General features: G+C 46.7%; 1 protein-coding gene across 1 annotated transcript; it reads left to right on the top strand.

Moving 5' to 3' along the window:
* The first annotated feature begins 1,582 nt into the window (after positions 1-1,582).
* On the top strand, positions 1,583-14,142 carry UROD (uroporphyrinogen decarboxylase). The gene is made up of 10 exons (XM_081195672.1): positions 1,583-1,713; positions 3,008-3,120; positions 3,654-3,733; positions 7,599-7,661; positions 7,751-7,948; positions 8,850-9,011; positions 10,075-10,212; positions 12,304-12,404; positions 13,446-13,512; positions 13,817-14,142. Exons 1-10 carry the CDS (start codon positions 1,691-1,693, stop codon positions 13,979-13,981), a joined length of 1,110 nt encoding a protein of 369 aa, XP_081051798.1. The 5' UTR covers positions 1,583-1,690; the 3' UTR covers positions 13,982-14,142.
* Positions 14,143-15,705: the final 1,563 nt, after the last annotated feature.

Below are 15,705 nucleotides of genomic sequence, written 5' to 3'. Positions count from 1 at the left end.
ACCCCGCGAGGGAGGTTTAGGCCTAAGGTGAAAGTGGCCAAGGAAGGTCGGCGCGCAAGATCTCTGACTGCGTTTCACTTCAGTTCCTGGGCTCATGTGAATGGCTGGCGATGAGGCATATCATAAAAGTTCGCGTTTCCAAAACAAACACCAGGACAGGCGGAAGGATCTCTGATCAGGCGCTAGGAAATTGACACTACGTAGTAGTAATATAAAGAGTGGCCTTAAACTAGGGCTAGGGGACCTGCGGCCTGCCCCGCCTTGCTGGTCTGGATCACAACTCCTACCATCCCTGATCATTAGCTATACTAGCCTTGGCTGATGGGAGTTTGGAGACCACCAGGTTCTCTAACGCATTTAAACATGTTCTCTGTTGCTGAGTTGTGCCCTTTAGATGTCACTGTTCTTTGGAGGTGCCCAATTACCTAGTGGTAAATCTGCTTGGTACAATCTTGACACTTTCACCTCTGTATCTTCTCTTACAGAAGGACCTAACACTGTTTCTCACGTCTGTCTCCCTCATCATTAATGTTCTATGATGATCTGGAGTCACATTGCTTCTTAGGCTTACCAGTGTTGATGAACATTGTTAAGCAACACTACAGTACAAGGATCGGTGAACACAAATGCACAACCCACACGGGATTAAAAAGCCAAGTGGCTTCTGGAAACTTCTGCTCGGCCTGATGACAAATTTTGCTGTGGAGGTTTTTGCTTGTTCTTCTGCCAATCTTGGGGTCTCCCCGAGCCTGCTATAATACTTCCTTCTTGCACATATATGTTGCACCTTTGGTTACATAAGGACTGGATCTCTGAGAATTGTGTTTGCTGTTAGTGTATGTATATCATGACTGAGCTGTGGATTCCAGAGTAATATGTGAGGCACAGACAAAGCAGCCTTTGGCAACACCTTCCCACATTTTTATCTATTGGTCCCATGTGGTGCTGTGGTTAGGGTAATTTTTATCTCCAAGCAAAGAGCACAATGTATCCAAGGAGGAGGTGGTCCAAAGTTTTTATCAGCCAAGCACAGGGAGTGGCATTCATCGGCTAGGACAGGAAAATACCACATATTTTATGGATGTAGAACTAGTAGCAGATGTACTAACCCAGCTTCTTAATCATTCCCCTTGGCTGTGAATACGGGGGCTACATGAGGGCGGGCAGTGGACTTGTGGGGAAATGAATGCATATTTCTGTCTTTTAATTCATTTCTGCATGCACAATTGCTGCCTTGACCCAAGGGTTTGGTGCATTTGTCTAGCTCCCATGAACTATATGGGTTGTTGCAATGCTCTCTGTACTGTATTTAATTTAATTAGGAGTTCTAATGCCAGTTACTTGTTGGATGTCTATGCTCAAAATAGACCAGAGGGGTTTTTGCTGCCCCACCACTTGGGCGTCTACGAGCCCTGCTCCGCGGTGCTGGTTCTGCCCTCTTTCCAGCGCCCCAGACAAGCGGCGGCGCGTGTGCTGTGCGCCTCCCGTCCTAACTTTTCCGGGAGACTTGCTACAGCGCACATTACGGTAATGCCGGTCCTGCCCTGGCCACGCCCAGCGGGAGCCGTGGGTGGATCCCACGAGCACCAATCGGGGGAGCTGGGGAATGAACCCGGAAGTGGGGAGGAAGAGGCGTGTTGTTCTCGCCTCCAGGACTCGGGAGTAGGCCGGCCGCAGCAGCGCGGGCGGGATGGAGAAGAACGGGCCGGTCGTGTGAGTGGAAGCGAGAGGGCAGGCATTGTGTGGTCGTGGGTTCGTGGGGTGGGACAAGGGTTCCGCGCAGGGGATGAGGGACATTTGCCTCTTGTTCCCTTGGCCGGGCTTCTGGGTCTTCAGCTGCTGCGGGGAAGCAGCACATCAGCCCCTGACGCCTTTTCTGACATGCAGGTCCACCCGTGCAGTACTTGGGGTTGAGCTCGTGTTGCCGGTGCAGGCAGGGCTGACACGGTGCCGAGTTGTCTGCTTTGCGCCGAATGTCGGTTCCTCTGAGCACCAGTAGGCAAAGTTTGGGTTAAGAAGCGTTTCCACCTTGCTTTGCGCTGCTTTTATCCATTAGACATTAAGACGCAGTGCTACAGAGTATGAGGAAAAAGGAGGGGCTCCTTTTTCTCTTTCCCCCTTCCGGCCCGCATTTGAGATGATTCTGCGTGCTGTAAGCAGACATTCCTTGCTGCAGTGAGATTCTTTCTTTCACCTGGGTTGCTCTACTTCAGCTTCTACGATGGTATTACTCTCATTGTGGCTAGCGTGAAAGCACTTTGCAAGCCATTTTATTAAGCCTGGCAATGCTACACATGTTTACTTGAAACGTAGGCCCCAGTGGGCTTGATGGATTCTACTTCTGATGTAATATACATACAGTTGTGTTTGCACATGTGGCCATGGCAAACCAGGCTTTTGAACACTGTGCAAGGGCTAAGCCCAAATCTAGCTCTGATGCAAATGACACAGTGTAAAGCAAGGGTTCCCGAACTGTGGTCTGTCAAGCACCAGCAGTCCATAAACTTCACTCAGGTGGTCCACAGCATGTCTGTTAAATAAAATTAGAAATAGTCCTCCAAAGGACTAATATATATAGAATGTAGAACCTGTAGTTGTACTAACTACCTAAGAGGAGAATAACTGTTCCTGTCTGGCACTGATCATTTATGATAGTTCCATGGACTGGACTGGTGTTTGTGTGTCTTTTTCCCTCTGACTTCCCTCATATTGTAATGCAATAGTTTGTTTGATAAAGTAAAACTGTCTGCACCCCTCTTGCAGCAAAGAAAACCGCAACATGGTAGTGAGAGAGGAAATGGTCTGTAAATATTTTTTCCAAGTTTTAGTTAGTGAGTGCCACTTATTACCTTCCCTGGTCGTCAATTTAATATTTGAAAGGGGAAGGAGATGGAGAATCTTCTTTCACTTGGGAGTCACATTATATTGGACGGTTTTTTATAAATGGTCAAACACACCTCTTCACCCAGGCCTTTGGATGAATGACTGTTTTCTGTTCCCTGATAAGTCTCACAGAATTCCCTGAACTGAAGAATGATACCTTCCTCCGAGCAGCACATGGAGAAGAGACAGAATACACCCCTGTTTGGTGCATGAGGCAAGCCGGAAGGTACCTCCCAGGTAAGTGAAGTGACTGAGGTGTTTGGGACAAAGATGTTTGGATCTTGTCCTTGGGGCTGGGATGGCCTGCTGGTTGGCCTTGAGTTCTGAGAGAGGTGATTATCTGAAAATGAGTAGGAGGGAGAGGGAAAGAAATTCTCAAGACCAGAGTCTTTGGAGGATTCTGAAAGCAAGAATCCGACTATTAGTATCTGCCCACAAAATGGATCTGGGGAAAACTTCAGCTCTGAAAAGCATTGATAGATAGTGTCCTGCGCCTAGGTTATTTTCCTTGCTAAACCTCTGTGATTGACATAATTAGCCTTTATCCATTTCCGAGGGCCGGTTCCTCTAGTCCACAGATGGAGGAAATCTATGGCCCTCCAGATGTTGCTGGAATCTAACTCCCATCAGTACCACCCAGAATGTTCAGTGGAACATTATGGAAATTGGAATCCAACAACATCTGGAAGCTCCTAGGTTCCCCGCATCTCTCTTAAGTTGCATTCCTTTTGAGAGGCATCTACCTTCCACTCCATTTTCTTTTTTTGCAGAGTTCCGAGAGACGCGAGCAGCTCAGGATTTCTTTGCTACCTGTCGATCACCAGAGAAGTGTTGTGAACTTACTCTGCAGGTGTGTTGTGAACTTATTCTGCAAGTGTGCAAGGTTCCAGGAGGGAGAGTTCTCTCCCCCCCCCATTCACAATTGAGGGTTATTCCTGTTCTGCAGACTGTGGCAGGAGCAGAATATACCCCAGAGTATAAACTGTGACATTTGCTCCCACAAGATGGTCACCAGCATAGTTTTATGAGAGGCTCCCCAGACTCACCATCTCATCTGTCTTTCCCTAACCAATTTCATTTGTCTCTTCCGTCTAAATAGCAAAACTAAATAGCAGTTATTGATTTGGGTTTTAATGTCCTCCTTGCTGCATTTGCTATTCAGTTGCATGGGAAATTTATATATTTAGGTCAGGGGTGGAGAACCTCAGATCCAGGGACCAACTGTGGCCTTATCTGTCCCTTGGGACTGTCTCTGCTTCACACCCTTCTTTTTGTCTGGCTGGAATGTGTCATGAGCTCTGATAATGCTTCTTGCTTGCCTGGGTGGAGGAGAGAGAGGGGTGTGTAGAAACTAGCTCATTGTGCAAAGGGAAAACTTACATTTGTTGCTTTGCCCACTGTTGCCTCTGCCTTGTGACTCCTGGAACATTCCCCTGGAGGGAATGTAGCTCTCAGGCTAAAAAAACACCACCACCCCAGTTTTTAGAAGCATTGCAGACTTCTTCATTGGGTGTATCTAAGCATTCTTCAGGAAATAATTTGGTATGTTGTTCTACACTGTTCCTTGAATATAAAAACAATAGTGTCCATTCAACATAGTGAGAAGTAGGCTGTTCACAAGTGGAACAAGGTCTCCTTGCACAATGGACTTCCCTCTAGCTCCCGTCCACACGCCCTCTAAACCTGATCTGGACTGTTTCCCCAATTTTCCAGAGCAGGTTTTGAGGGGAGTAGGGGAGGGAAAGTGCTCATTTTACTCATGCAACAACTTAGCTGAATTCCACCCCATTTTGCGATGAATGTGTTGTCTCCAGCAGGCACAAATGAAAATGCATCTGTTAGCTTGAAATATGAAAGAGGGATTGAGATAAAATATGAAAGATAGATATATAAGCAATAAGTTATTGCCACAAATGTAAAATTACTAACAGAACATCATAATTTTGATAAATGCACTTTTGTGTTTCTTTCAATGCAATATAAATATTTTAAAAAGAAATATGAAAGAAAGGGCTCACTAGCTAAAACATGCCGTAGTACCTTGGTTCCCGAATGGCTTAGTTGTCGAACAAATCGGCTCCTGAACACCGCAAACCTGGAAGTAAGTTTTTCAGAAGCTGAACGTCTGACATGGCTTCCGCAGCTTCCGCTTGAGTGCAGGAAGCTCCTGTAGCCTTGGTTTTCAAATGGTTTTGGGAGTCAAACGGACTTCTGGAATGGATTAAGTTTGAGAACCAAGATACGAAAGTCTTGGCAACTCTACTAATAGGAAATTGATATTTCCACTGTGACAATTACGCTTTCCCTTGCACAGACAGTGCTTGGCTGAGCAATAATGTCTCTGTTGGGTGTTCCATGTAGCAGGAAGGGTAGCAGGGTGTGTGAATGAAGCCTCTGCTCCAGTGTCACTACATGTTGGCTCTATTCTGAAGACATTCATTTGAACTTGCTTAAAACATCCATGACTGGAACCCTGATAAGGCAGAGGTCCTGACTGCAGGGACGCTTCTAAGGCTTCTTCCCTCCTGCAGCTCCCTGTAACTGGTATTCAGAAGCATTGCTGCTTTCGACCATGGAGGCAGAATGTAGCCCATTGTGGCTAGTAGAATGCCCTTAGAAACTGCCTTCAGATCTTCATGCTCAGCTTCCAAAGATCTGAAGCTTCCACATGGGGATGGGGAGGTTGGAGTGGGGGCTAACATGCAAGCCCCCCCCCATACACACTGTTTTGAATGCCTGTAAGTGGACTATTGATACATGTGCATCAGCTTGCCTAATTCAAAATGGAAGCATTTGATTGGACTCAGTGTGCTTTCAAATGCACAAAGGCACGTCGTACGCTCTGGCAATGTCCTGAAAGACAGATGATGCACGATTGTTTTCTAAGACCTGTTTCCTTCTCAAATAACATACATCTGCGCAGTGTGCTTTCCCTTTTTTCTTTTATAATGTGTCTACTTCTCGGACCTCCTCCCTTTTTTCTGCTTTTGGCACTTTCATGCCTTGCACTTGCATGGGTCCCTGATTTTTTCCCCTCCCCATGTTCTTTTTCGCAACATCATTACAAATATTTCTATTAAGTCTATTTTAGTAACATTCATTAACGCTCTCCCCCCTGCACAGCACTGTCTTTCACTTCAAAAATGTTATTAACGGCTTAACGTTTGTTCCTTTTTGTTCAGTTGTAAAAGAAACCCCAAAATTCTATGCGCAGCTGACTGCTTGAGGAATTCTTCCACCTCTTTTTTAAAAAAATAAATAAATAAAAAGACTGCATTTATACAGTGCTTCCTTCTGTTTTGCCTCACTTCGTTATACAACCTGTCAATATGTTTTTCAGTGTTCATTGTCCCTCTGACAGCACACCTGTAAACATTACTGTATTTTTTTTAATGTTCATAACGCTCTTGGTCTCTCTCTCTCTCTCTCTCTCTCTCTCTCTCTCTCTCTCTCTCACACACACACACACACACACACACACACACACAAACACACTTTCTCTTTTTCTACACATTCTAATCTCATTCTGTTTTGGGCTGTTTTAGCTTTTGAGTCAACTTGAACAGATTATCGTTTTGGTTCTTGTTATCTTTGTAGTCTTTTCCTGCCATTTTTGTTTTAAAAAAATCACAGCTCCTTTATTTTTGCAATTTTGAATACTAGACTCCTTTCCTTTTAAAAACATTGTAATAGAGTTTCCAAGAACTGTGGGGATTGTGGACTGAGAACACATTCTTTGAGCTCCAACCCCCCCCCCCGCCCCAGTATCCTGCCTTAAGCTCTGTCTATCCTGAAGGGAAGCAAGTGGCAAGCAAGTTCTGTTTTATATGCATAGCCATTGTCCGCCCTTTTTTGGGGTGGATGGGTGTAGAGAGAAGCTCCACAAACCAACATTGTCCTGCGTATTGATGTAGCCTGTGTATCAGTGCAGTTTTCCTACATATCTGTACTTAAAATGGACTCTGGGAAAGACAGGAATGGGTCCCTGCATACCCTCCAGCGCACGGGAACCTATTTATGCCTTTCCCCATGTCCCATGCTGTGCTCCACATACAGCACACCCACTTTACCTTTACAGGAAGTGATACTGTCTGAATTTGAATATTTTGGTAATAATACAGTGGTGGTAAATCAGGGGAGATGTGGACTCAAAGGGCCAAGAAGGCCAGGCTGCGGGAAGATCATCTTGTGCAGTACACAGGCAGGACTGTATCACTGTCTGCTGAAAATCTAGGCTGCAGGGTTCGGGCTGCCTATTGGAATGTCTGCAACACCACTGCCTGGCATTCTCTTTCATGAAGGAGGGGCTGGAGCACGTGCCTTGCACACAGACGGTCCCAGGTTCAATCCCCAACATCTCCAGGTAGGACTGGACTCCTACCTGACCCCTGGAGAAGAGTTTCCAGTTAGTATAGATAGCACTGAGCTAGATGGACTAGTGGTCTGATTCAGTATCCTAAGGCAGCATCCTATGTTCTGGTGTTCATACGCTACGTCTATAGTGCACTAGCTTTTGGGCCTGAGCAGAAATCTTGCCCTTCTTCCCCCCTCCAGTTTTTCCTGGATTTTGAGTTTTCAGGCTTACTGCCTTTGTATTTTCAAATATTTCCTCTCTCCTATGAGAGGGTGGTTCTCTTTCTACACACGTGTCATTTCTAGCTTAAAAACAGGGCGGAGCACCCTCTACAAGGTCTGTGTTTTCTTCTTCCTTTCAGCCTCTACGGCGCTTTCCTCTTGATGCTGCCATCATCTTTTCGGACATCTTGGTGGTGCCGCAGGTAAGAGATGCTGGACGTGGGGAGGGGCGGTGGGGGGCAGCTGTACCGCTTATAGAAAGAAATTCCTTAACATCCTACTGCTTTCCTAGGCACTAGGCATGGAGGTGGTGATGGTGCCTGGCAAGGGACCCACCTTCCCTGAGCCACTGAAGGAAGTCGAGGACCTGCTGAAACTCCGCCAGAAAGTGGATGTGGCAACAGAGCTTGGCTACGTCTTCCAGGCCATCACGTTGACCCGGCACAAATTGGAAGGGAAGGTGCCCTTGATCGGCTTCTCTGGCGCCCCGGTAAGTATAGTTCTTTGGAAATGGGCGTCTCCCAAAGAGACTGTGTCATTCTCTAAAAATGCTGGTGGGCGCTAGGAAATGTTGGGATGTGCTGGCCATCTGTGCCGCTGCATGAGGCCAGGTGGATTCTGGGTACCGTGGATTTGTAGCTGCAGCATTTGACAACCTCTGCGGAGGAGAGAGTGTCATGGGGGGTGTCACTTACAGGCTGGCATAGTTCATGCTCTCTCCTAGTAAGGCCATTGGGTCCCTGACTCCCTGCCTTAGCTTGCTGCTGCTCAAACATTGACTTCATAGGATGATATTTGTGGAACTAACTGATGGGTGGCAGGTGGCTGAGAAAGGAGGCTTTTCTATGCCTTCCTTTCCAGCATTTTCTGCTGGGCAGGGAAGACACACTGGAAAGGGTGTGCCAAGTATCTCCTTAAGATAGTGCTTAAAATAAGTATGTTGCATTTCATTTAGGTGAACATTAAAAATTGTCATGCATTTGACTGATTACAGTTGGCCAAAAGTCAACTTAAGAGTGGAAGCATCAAAGCTTGGGCATGTAAGCTTTGGGGCAGGAGAGGCAATGCATGACATCTTTAGAAGCGAATGGCATCAGTTAAGACAAATGCAGCTTCTGGTTTTTAGGAACCCAGAGGGGTTGAGGCCTGGTTCTGAACTGAACAAGTAACCTGATATGTTGTGAACCGCCCTGAGATATGCAGGTGAAGGCCAGTATGTAAATTCAATAAATGATAATAGTAAATAAAATAAGAAGAAGAACAGAGCTGCCTCACAGTTTCTGCAAGAACCACTTGCCTTACAGAAGCTGGCTTGGGCATGGTGAGGCATTGGAACAAGTGCTTTTGAATTCATGCCTGCTTTCACTTTCTGCTTGTTGTCTGCTTCCTAGTGGACACTGATGTCCTATATGATCGAAGGTGGCGGCTCCAGCACAATGGCCAAAGCCAAGGCCTGGCTCTACCGGCACCCTGAGGCCAGTCACCGTCTACTCACGTTATTGACTGATGTAATTGTGGATTACCTGGTGGGGCAGGTGGCTGCAGGCGCTCAGGTGAGTGGAAGAAGAAAGTGGCATCATCCTGCTTGAGAAGAGCTGTAGACTCCTGGGCAGCTCCTGCCCACAAGCTTTCAGGCATAGTTGTAAGTTGGACAAATTTGCCACTCATTTTTCAAGGCACTTTTGAGACACCCTTCGTCTTCTACAGCCACGACCCTTAAGACAAATGAGATCTGGAAAGAAAGCTTACTTTAGGAAGGTAAAGGGTGCCGGCAAGAAATCAGTAGTGCCATGCTGCTAATCGTAATCTTATTATGTAACCTTTTATTACAGAATCCAATCACTTTGTTTTTAGGAATAGGCTTTTAACACTTGTGGTTGCAAATAAAAGAAAAGGAAAACAGCTTTCCTCCTTTGCCAAAATTGCTGTCTGATGGCACTCTGCATAACACAGCAAACTTCTCCTCCTCCCCAGGATCATGCCAGCTGGCTTCAGCCCTCCCTGGTTTTATTCATTCAGCACTAAGGTGACACTGGGCTATGCATGTGATTGGGGAGCATGGCAGGGTTCCCCATCATGGGGACAAGCAGTGTGCCCCAGATGCTCCCTCTTGCGTTATGTGGAATGCATGGGAGGTGGGGTCAGCTGCTGCGATTCCTCCCTCCCTCACACATTCACATAACTTACGGCTGGAACATGAGAAGTAGTAGCCTTCCAGCTGATTTCCTTCGCTTGTGACAACCTCCTAGAGCACAACCTTTTAGATGAGAATAAGGTCTGTAAATTAACACTCTGATCTTATTCATATGTACTCAGAACTAAGCCCCACTGGCATTCTTCCGCCCCCGTGTGATTTACTTCCAAATAGGGGGTTTAGGATGGCAGCCTAAGGCAGTTTAATTATAGCATTGGTTCCAGTTGAAGAATTCGAGATTGTTTACTGGAATCGCTTGCCTTGTGTCAGGAGAGTGGATTAGGGGGGAAAATGCATTGTTCTGTGCCAGGCGTGGGCAAACTTTTTGGTGCCAAGGGCAACCTTTCCTTGGGGTGTGGGTGAGTGGAGAGAGATGTCAGCCAAGAGGGATGCTGATTCCTTGGTGCTGTCTCTCTTGGCAGGCTCTACAGCTTTTTGAGTCCCACGCAGGACACCTGGGGCCAGAGCAGTTTGCAGAGTTTGCCCTCCCCGCCATCCGTTGCATTGCCAAGCGAGTGAAGAGCAAGCTACGGGAAGACGACCTGCCTCTGGTGCCCATGGTAAGGGACAGATCTCTTGGGTTCCTTGTGGGATTCATAGGATCAGCAGATCTTGGAGCTGGAAGGACTGTTGGAGTTTCTGTTCATCCTAAAAACAGATACCACATGGTGATATTGAAGCAGCAGCCATGGAAGGCCGCTCCATCTGTCCATACCGAGGGTAGGACAGAAGGCCTTTGGGAGCTGCCTTCCAGAAGAAATATAGATGGGCAATACTGGTGTATGTGTGGGCATCTTCTCTAGTGTGCCTTGTGCACAATTAAATGCAGAGGACCATGGTGCCACAAGGCTGAAAGGAAATTCTTGTAGAGTCAGAAAGAGAGCAGAGGACAAGGTGAGAGCAGGACTGGGTATCCTTCCCTTAAGTCAGGCTCCTACTGTAAGAATTGGGGAGCAGGAAAATTCTACCCTCTCTTTTAAAAAAAATGTTTCCCCCAACTCATCCTGATTGGATGAGGTGGGCTACAAACTTTGCTAAATCCTGGAGAAGTTTGGCTTTTGGCATCTGTTTACTAGTACTGTACACACCCATGTGCTGGAGGTTACTCCTTAACACACTCAGTACTCAGTTTGATAATCTGGGACATCCCTACCTCTGCACTGAGAAGGAGTATAGCTCTATGATAAAGCTCAGGATATGCACGTGGGAGGTGCCAGGTTCAAATTATGGCATCTTCCATTGAAAGGACAAGGTAGCAGGTTTCCAAGTCCTAAACGGCCTCTGCCTAGTATACCTGGAGGAGCGTCTTTACCCCCATCGTTCAGCCCGGACACTGAGATTCTGCACCAAGGGTCTTCTGGTGGTTCCATCACTGCGAAAAGTGAAGTTACAGGGAACCAGGCAGAGAGGGCCTTCTCGGTAGCTGCGCCCATCCTGTGGAATGTCCTCCCATCAGATGTCAATGAGATAAGTAGCTATATAACCTTTAGAAGGCATGTGAAGGCAGCCCTGTATAGCAGAGCTTTCCAAACTGTGTTGCGACACATTAAGTGTGTCAGCTGCAGTGTGTAGGTTTGCTGTGCAAACACTCCCCACACTCCTCCCAGGGCTGGAAAGGGGTTTCGTTTAACCTCCGGTTTGCTAGTAAAGCTGAATTACTGTGTCACAAAACGATTCATGTCTAAAAAGCGTGTCACCAACATGAAAAGTCTGGAAAGCTCTGCTGTACTGTACAGGGAAGCTTTTGAAGGTTTATGGTTCTATTATGTTTTTATGTTGGAAGTCACCCAGAGTGGTTGGGGCAACTCAGCCAGATGGGCAAGGTATAATAACAATAATAATAATAATAGGAAGGAAGGAAATAAATCTGAGACCCTGGAGAGGTGTTGCCAGTCAGGGAATATGGTGCAAACTAGGTCTGACCTGGCTCATGAGGCAACTTCTCAAGTTCCTTTGAGATAGCAGGAAGAGCAGTATTGACTGGAAGTGAAGGAATCCTGCAGAAGGAACTTCCTGTGCTCCTAGATTATATACCAAGCTGTTGACTGCTTGGAGGGAATCTGCCCCACACAACCTCCCTTGAAATCACCTGCATTCCAAGCCAATTCTGGGATGGCAGGAGGGGCGGTGATGGAAGATATTCGAGGCTGGAGGTATCTCTTGGTCTGTCTGCTGCCTGTCCCCATTCCCTGTTTTCTGTCTTTCCTTTTAGCTTGGGGGTGATGTGTCTGTGTTAAGGAGGAACCCCCCTTTTAAAATAAAAGCAAAGTACAAAGTTGTAGTAGTCGTGTTTCACCACTAGAAGGCAGCCAAGTAATGAAGCAATGCCAACTGGGCAAGCCAGAGCGGTCAAGGACCTGCCTGCAAAGATCTGCCTGCATATCTTCTCCGTTGTCCTGTTCCCCCTTTCCCATCGTGCACCAAGAGAAGCTCTGCTTGTTTGTGGATGTGAACGTCTTACAATGGAGGAGACATGTTGCCCTCCAGATTCTGCTGGACTCCTAACTCGCAGGAGCACTAGTACCAGCCAGGGATGATGGCAAAGGTGGCCAAACTGCGTCTGGGGGGCCACAGGTTCCCCAGTCTTGCTTTGGTGCCAAGCATGTAGCCCTGCCCACCACGTTGTCCTGTTGTTTTGTCTCCTCTCTCAGATCATCTTTGCCAAGGATGCACATTATGCCCTAGAGGATTTGGCACAATGTGGCTACGAGGTGATTGGCCTGGACTGGACCATCTCCCCCCAGGCTGCTCGGTGAGAAATTGACTGGCCTTCCGTAGGGACTGCTAGGAGGGTTGGTAGGATTTCTAAAGTGCTTTTGCCAATATCAGAATCCTTTCGTTTCCCATAAATTTTGCTTCATACGGTATTGTGGATACAACAACTACTGGCTAAGCGGAATGGACTGGGGAACAGTAAATAAGAGGCTTATGTAAAGTACTAAGGAGCCCCCAGTTTATAGGTGCAGGGAGCTCCTCCATTGGATTGCTGCTATGAAGAGCCAAACCCTGCTCACATGCAGCAGTTGGGAAACAGAGCTGATTGCTTCATACGCCTAGAGCTGAGTGAGCCCCCCCAGCCAAGATGATCTTTGAAATGTCTTCTAAGACTAGAGGCCAGTTTCCCAGGATGATGGCTAGACTGTGCAGCAAATGGGGCACAATTGTTCTGCCTAGGGAAATTAGTTCTCTCCAGCTTTTCAGAAGCAAGGAAATGGTATTGTTTTATGACCTGACATGATAGCTGTCTTCCAATATCTGAAGACTAGAAGACTCTCAGGGTCCCTTTCCAACTCTACAGTTCTATGGTTCTATCACATGTCAGCGGAACAAAGTAAATTTCACTCTACTGTTTCAGGAAGCAGGGCTAGAAGGAATGGGTGGAAACCACAAGGAAGCAGAATTTTGGCTAAATCTTGTTAGAAATGTCCTAATGGGAAGAGTTGGGCAGTGAGCTCTTCTTCGCTAGAGGCTTCCAACTCCGATATTTTATGACTTTGCAACATAAGTACAACTTGGATAAGTTTAATTAGGTACAACCTTCTAACTAGGGCTAGCCAGATACATCGGAATTAGACCCAAGAGGCACCTGGGACACAGGTGTCAAGTAGATGTAGGCAACCATCATTAGCTCTTACGGCTTCCAACCATTGCTCTTCCTGTTTTAAAACCATCTGATTTCGTAAGCATCTCACATTCTTGTGATGATGAGGAGCTACATCTTGCTCTGGTGCCTACAAGTATCCCTCCTCAACCTCCAGAGCAGGTACTGATGTTTTATTTTGTTCTGTTGCAGTCAGCGGATCGGGAAAGACATTACCTTACAAGGGAATTTGGATCCATGTGCCCTCTATGCACCAAAGGTAAAGAGGCAGGTATCACAAGCCCCCTAGACAAATGTCAGGGAACCTTTCTTAGAGCTAAGGTCACGTTACTTCAGTGGAAAACTGTTGTTGTGGGGGGGACACATTTCAATAATGGGCGAGGTTGTACCCAACACACAAAGCCACAGGATGCTCCTAGTTAGCAAACAATGGTTGTAAGGACTGTCTGCACTGAGTCTGTCAAATACGCTCTCTCTCTCCCCCTCTTCCAATACACTATAAGTTAGCCTAGGTTGGTTGCTTCAGCTGTCTTGCCCTGCTGATTCTTTTTCACTTTTGTCAGGAGAAGATTGGGGAGCTGGTGAAGAAGATGGTGGAAGGCTTTGGCTCCAAGCACTACATTGCCAACCTGGGTCATGGCCTGTATCCTGACATGAGCCCGGAGCACGTGGGGGCTTTTGTGGATGCTGTACATAGGCACTCTCGCCATCTCAAGAAATGTTCCTGAAGACTTGGGGAGCCACATGGAAAATGGACAAAGCATCAAAGAGACTGCAGCAAGAGAGGATCATGTTTGCGAGTGCTGGAGAGCCAGTCACTAGGACTGAGAGAAAGAACAAGGATGTGGGTTTGTAATAGCGCACTATTAAAATGCTTTCCACATTTTAATGGCACAATGCTTGGGATGGTGGGTGGGTTGTAGAGGGGGAGAGAATGTATGTGTCTTGGGCACTTCCTGAAGCACTCAATGCTTTTGATCCTGGCTTTATCCCTACACACTACAAAGCTTATCTGAGAAAGGGGTGGATCCTTTTCTTGCCCCTTCCAACCAGTGGCTAGGTGTGGCCTTTCTTATGCTCTGTCCTCCACAGTGGAGTAAGTTTTTTGCCGTTTAACAATAGAAGGTGGGTCAGGGTACCTTGTATCACCCAATTGCTCAGTTTGGGGCCCTCTTTAGCAATAGCCATGTGTCTCTACGAAGTGATGGCCATGTGCCATACCGCAAAGTGAAGTATTTACAACAGTTTCCCATCTGGATTAACAATCCAGCACATGGTGTTTAGTTAAATGATTGAATCTTCCTCTGCTTTGGTGCTGCTGTTCTGGCTTAGTCAAGGTCTGCATATGCACAACCCACTCAGGAAGGATGAGCAACCATGTCCTTGCTGCTGAACAGGCGACCCAGGAATAAGTGGAAAAGACTCTTGTGATATTTATTCTCAATATGAACATGCTGTGCTGCACTGCGCCTCACTCACTGCTGTTCATTATCCAGCAACAGCTAAACAGGTTCCTCCAGTAAAGAAATCCAGCCTTCCTTTTCCTATATCTCTGCTGCCATAGTGGTGCCTGTGTCTGCTTCAGCATTCAGCCTGGTTGCATCTGACAGTTATCAGCCGCATGTCATGATAAGGAAACATGTTTATAGAAGACACAAGCAGCACCAGCCCCTCACAAAGTCTGTTACTTGTGTGTGATATGTAAACAGACCAGTGGATGCTTTTCTTAGAACTGGAATAGCATGGGAGGAACTGTGGTGGTGAAGGCAATGATCGCTTTGTTAACAGGTATGCTACAGTGGGAAGGGGGATGCTACAGTGTTGAGGCTGCAGCTAGTAAAGGTGGCATCAGCAGCTAAGAGAGTAGCAGGGCTCTTGCAGGGACCTGTTAGTTTTTTCTCTACACTGCTGTTTAGGTCTAACGTAACACCACCACCTCCAGCGGTTCAGATAAAAGAACAAAACCAAAGAGGGCATAATCAGCTTGCAAAAAATAAAGCTCAAGCCTTAAAATTGAAAGAATGAGAGTCTGACTCTTCAGTCATATATGGAAAGCAAGTGCCAATAACATTGCTTTCCCTGCCTTCCGAACCACCCTCAGGGATGGCCTAGTTTTACCTCCTTTGAGAAGGAATTCCTCCAAAGTGCTGCCACACACAAAATCTTCTATTGGCAGGACGTATAGCAGGGCCTCCAAAGAGGACCTACAGCCATGTTCCGATTCGGGGGGGGGGGGAGAGGTTTTTCCAGGTTTCATGGCCTTAAGCCACGATATTCACAGATGTTACACCAATGTATCCCACTATACATTAAAGATCCATACTCTCTTTATAGGATTGTTCCTGCACAACAAGTATATTCCATCTGAGGCAGGGGGTATTGACATATAAATATTTGCTGGTGAAGTAACTGGAGACTCAGTACAGGAAGAGGCAAAAGCCACATGTGGTTC

Source organism: Podarcis bocagei, assembly GCF_964188305.1.
Source record: "Podarcis bocagei genome assembly, chromosome: 5".
In the NCBI taxonomy this organism is placed as follows: Eukaryota; Metazoa; Chordata; class Lepidosauria; order Squamata; family Lacertidae; genus Podarcis; species Podarcis bocagei.
The sequence above is the reverse complement of the archived record's forward strand: the minus strand, read 5'-3'. Positions and strand labels throughout refer to the sequence as shown.

Bases quoted from the DNA above. Each gene is read 5' to 3' on its own strand.
- UROD (XM_081195672.1), top strand. From the start codon at position 1,691: ATGGAGAAGAACGGGCCGGTCGT. The intron at 7,662-7,750 runs GTAAGAGATGCT...CTGCTTTCCTAG, and splicing joins ACATCTTGGTGGTGCCGCAG to GCACTAGGCATGGAGGTGGT. The intron at 13,513-13,816 runs GTAAAGAGGCAG...CACTTTTGTCAG, and splicing joins GTGCCCTCTATGCACCAAAG to GAGAAGATTGGGGAGCTGGT.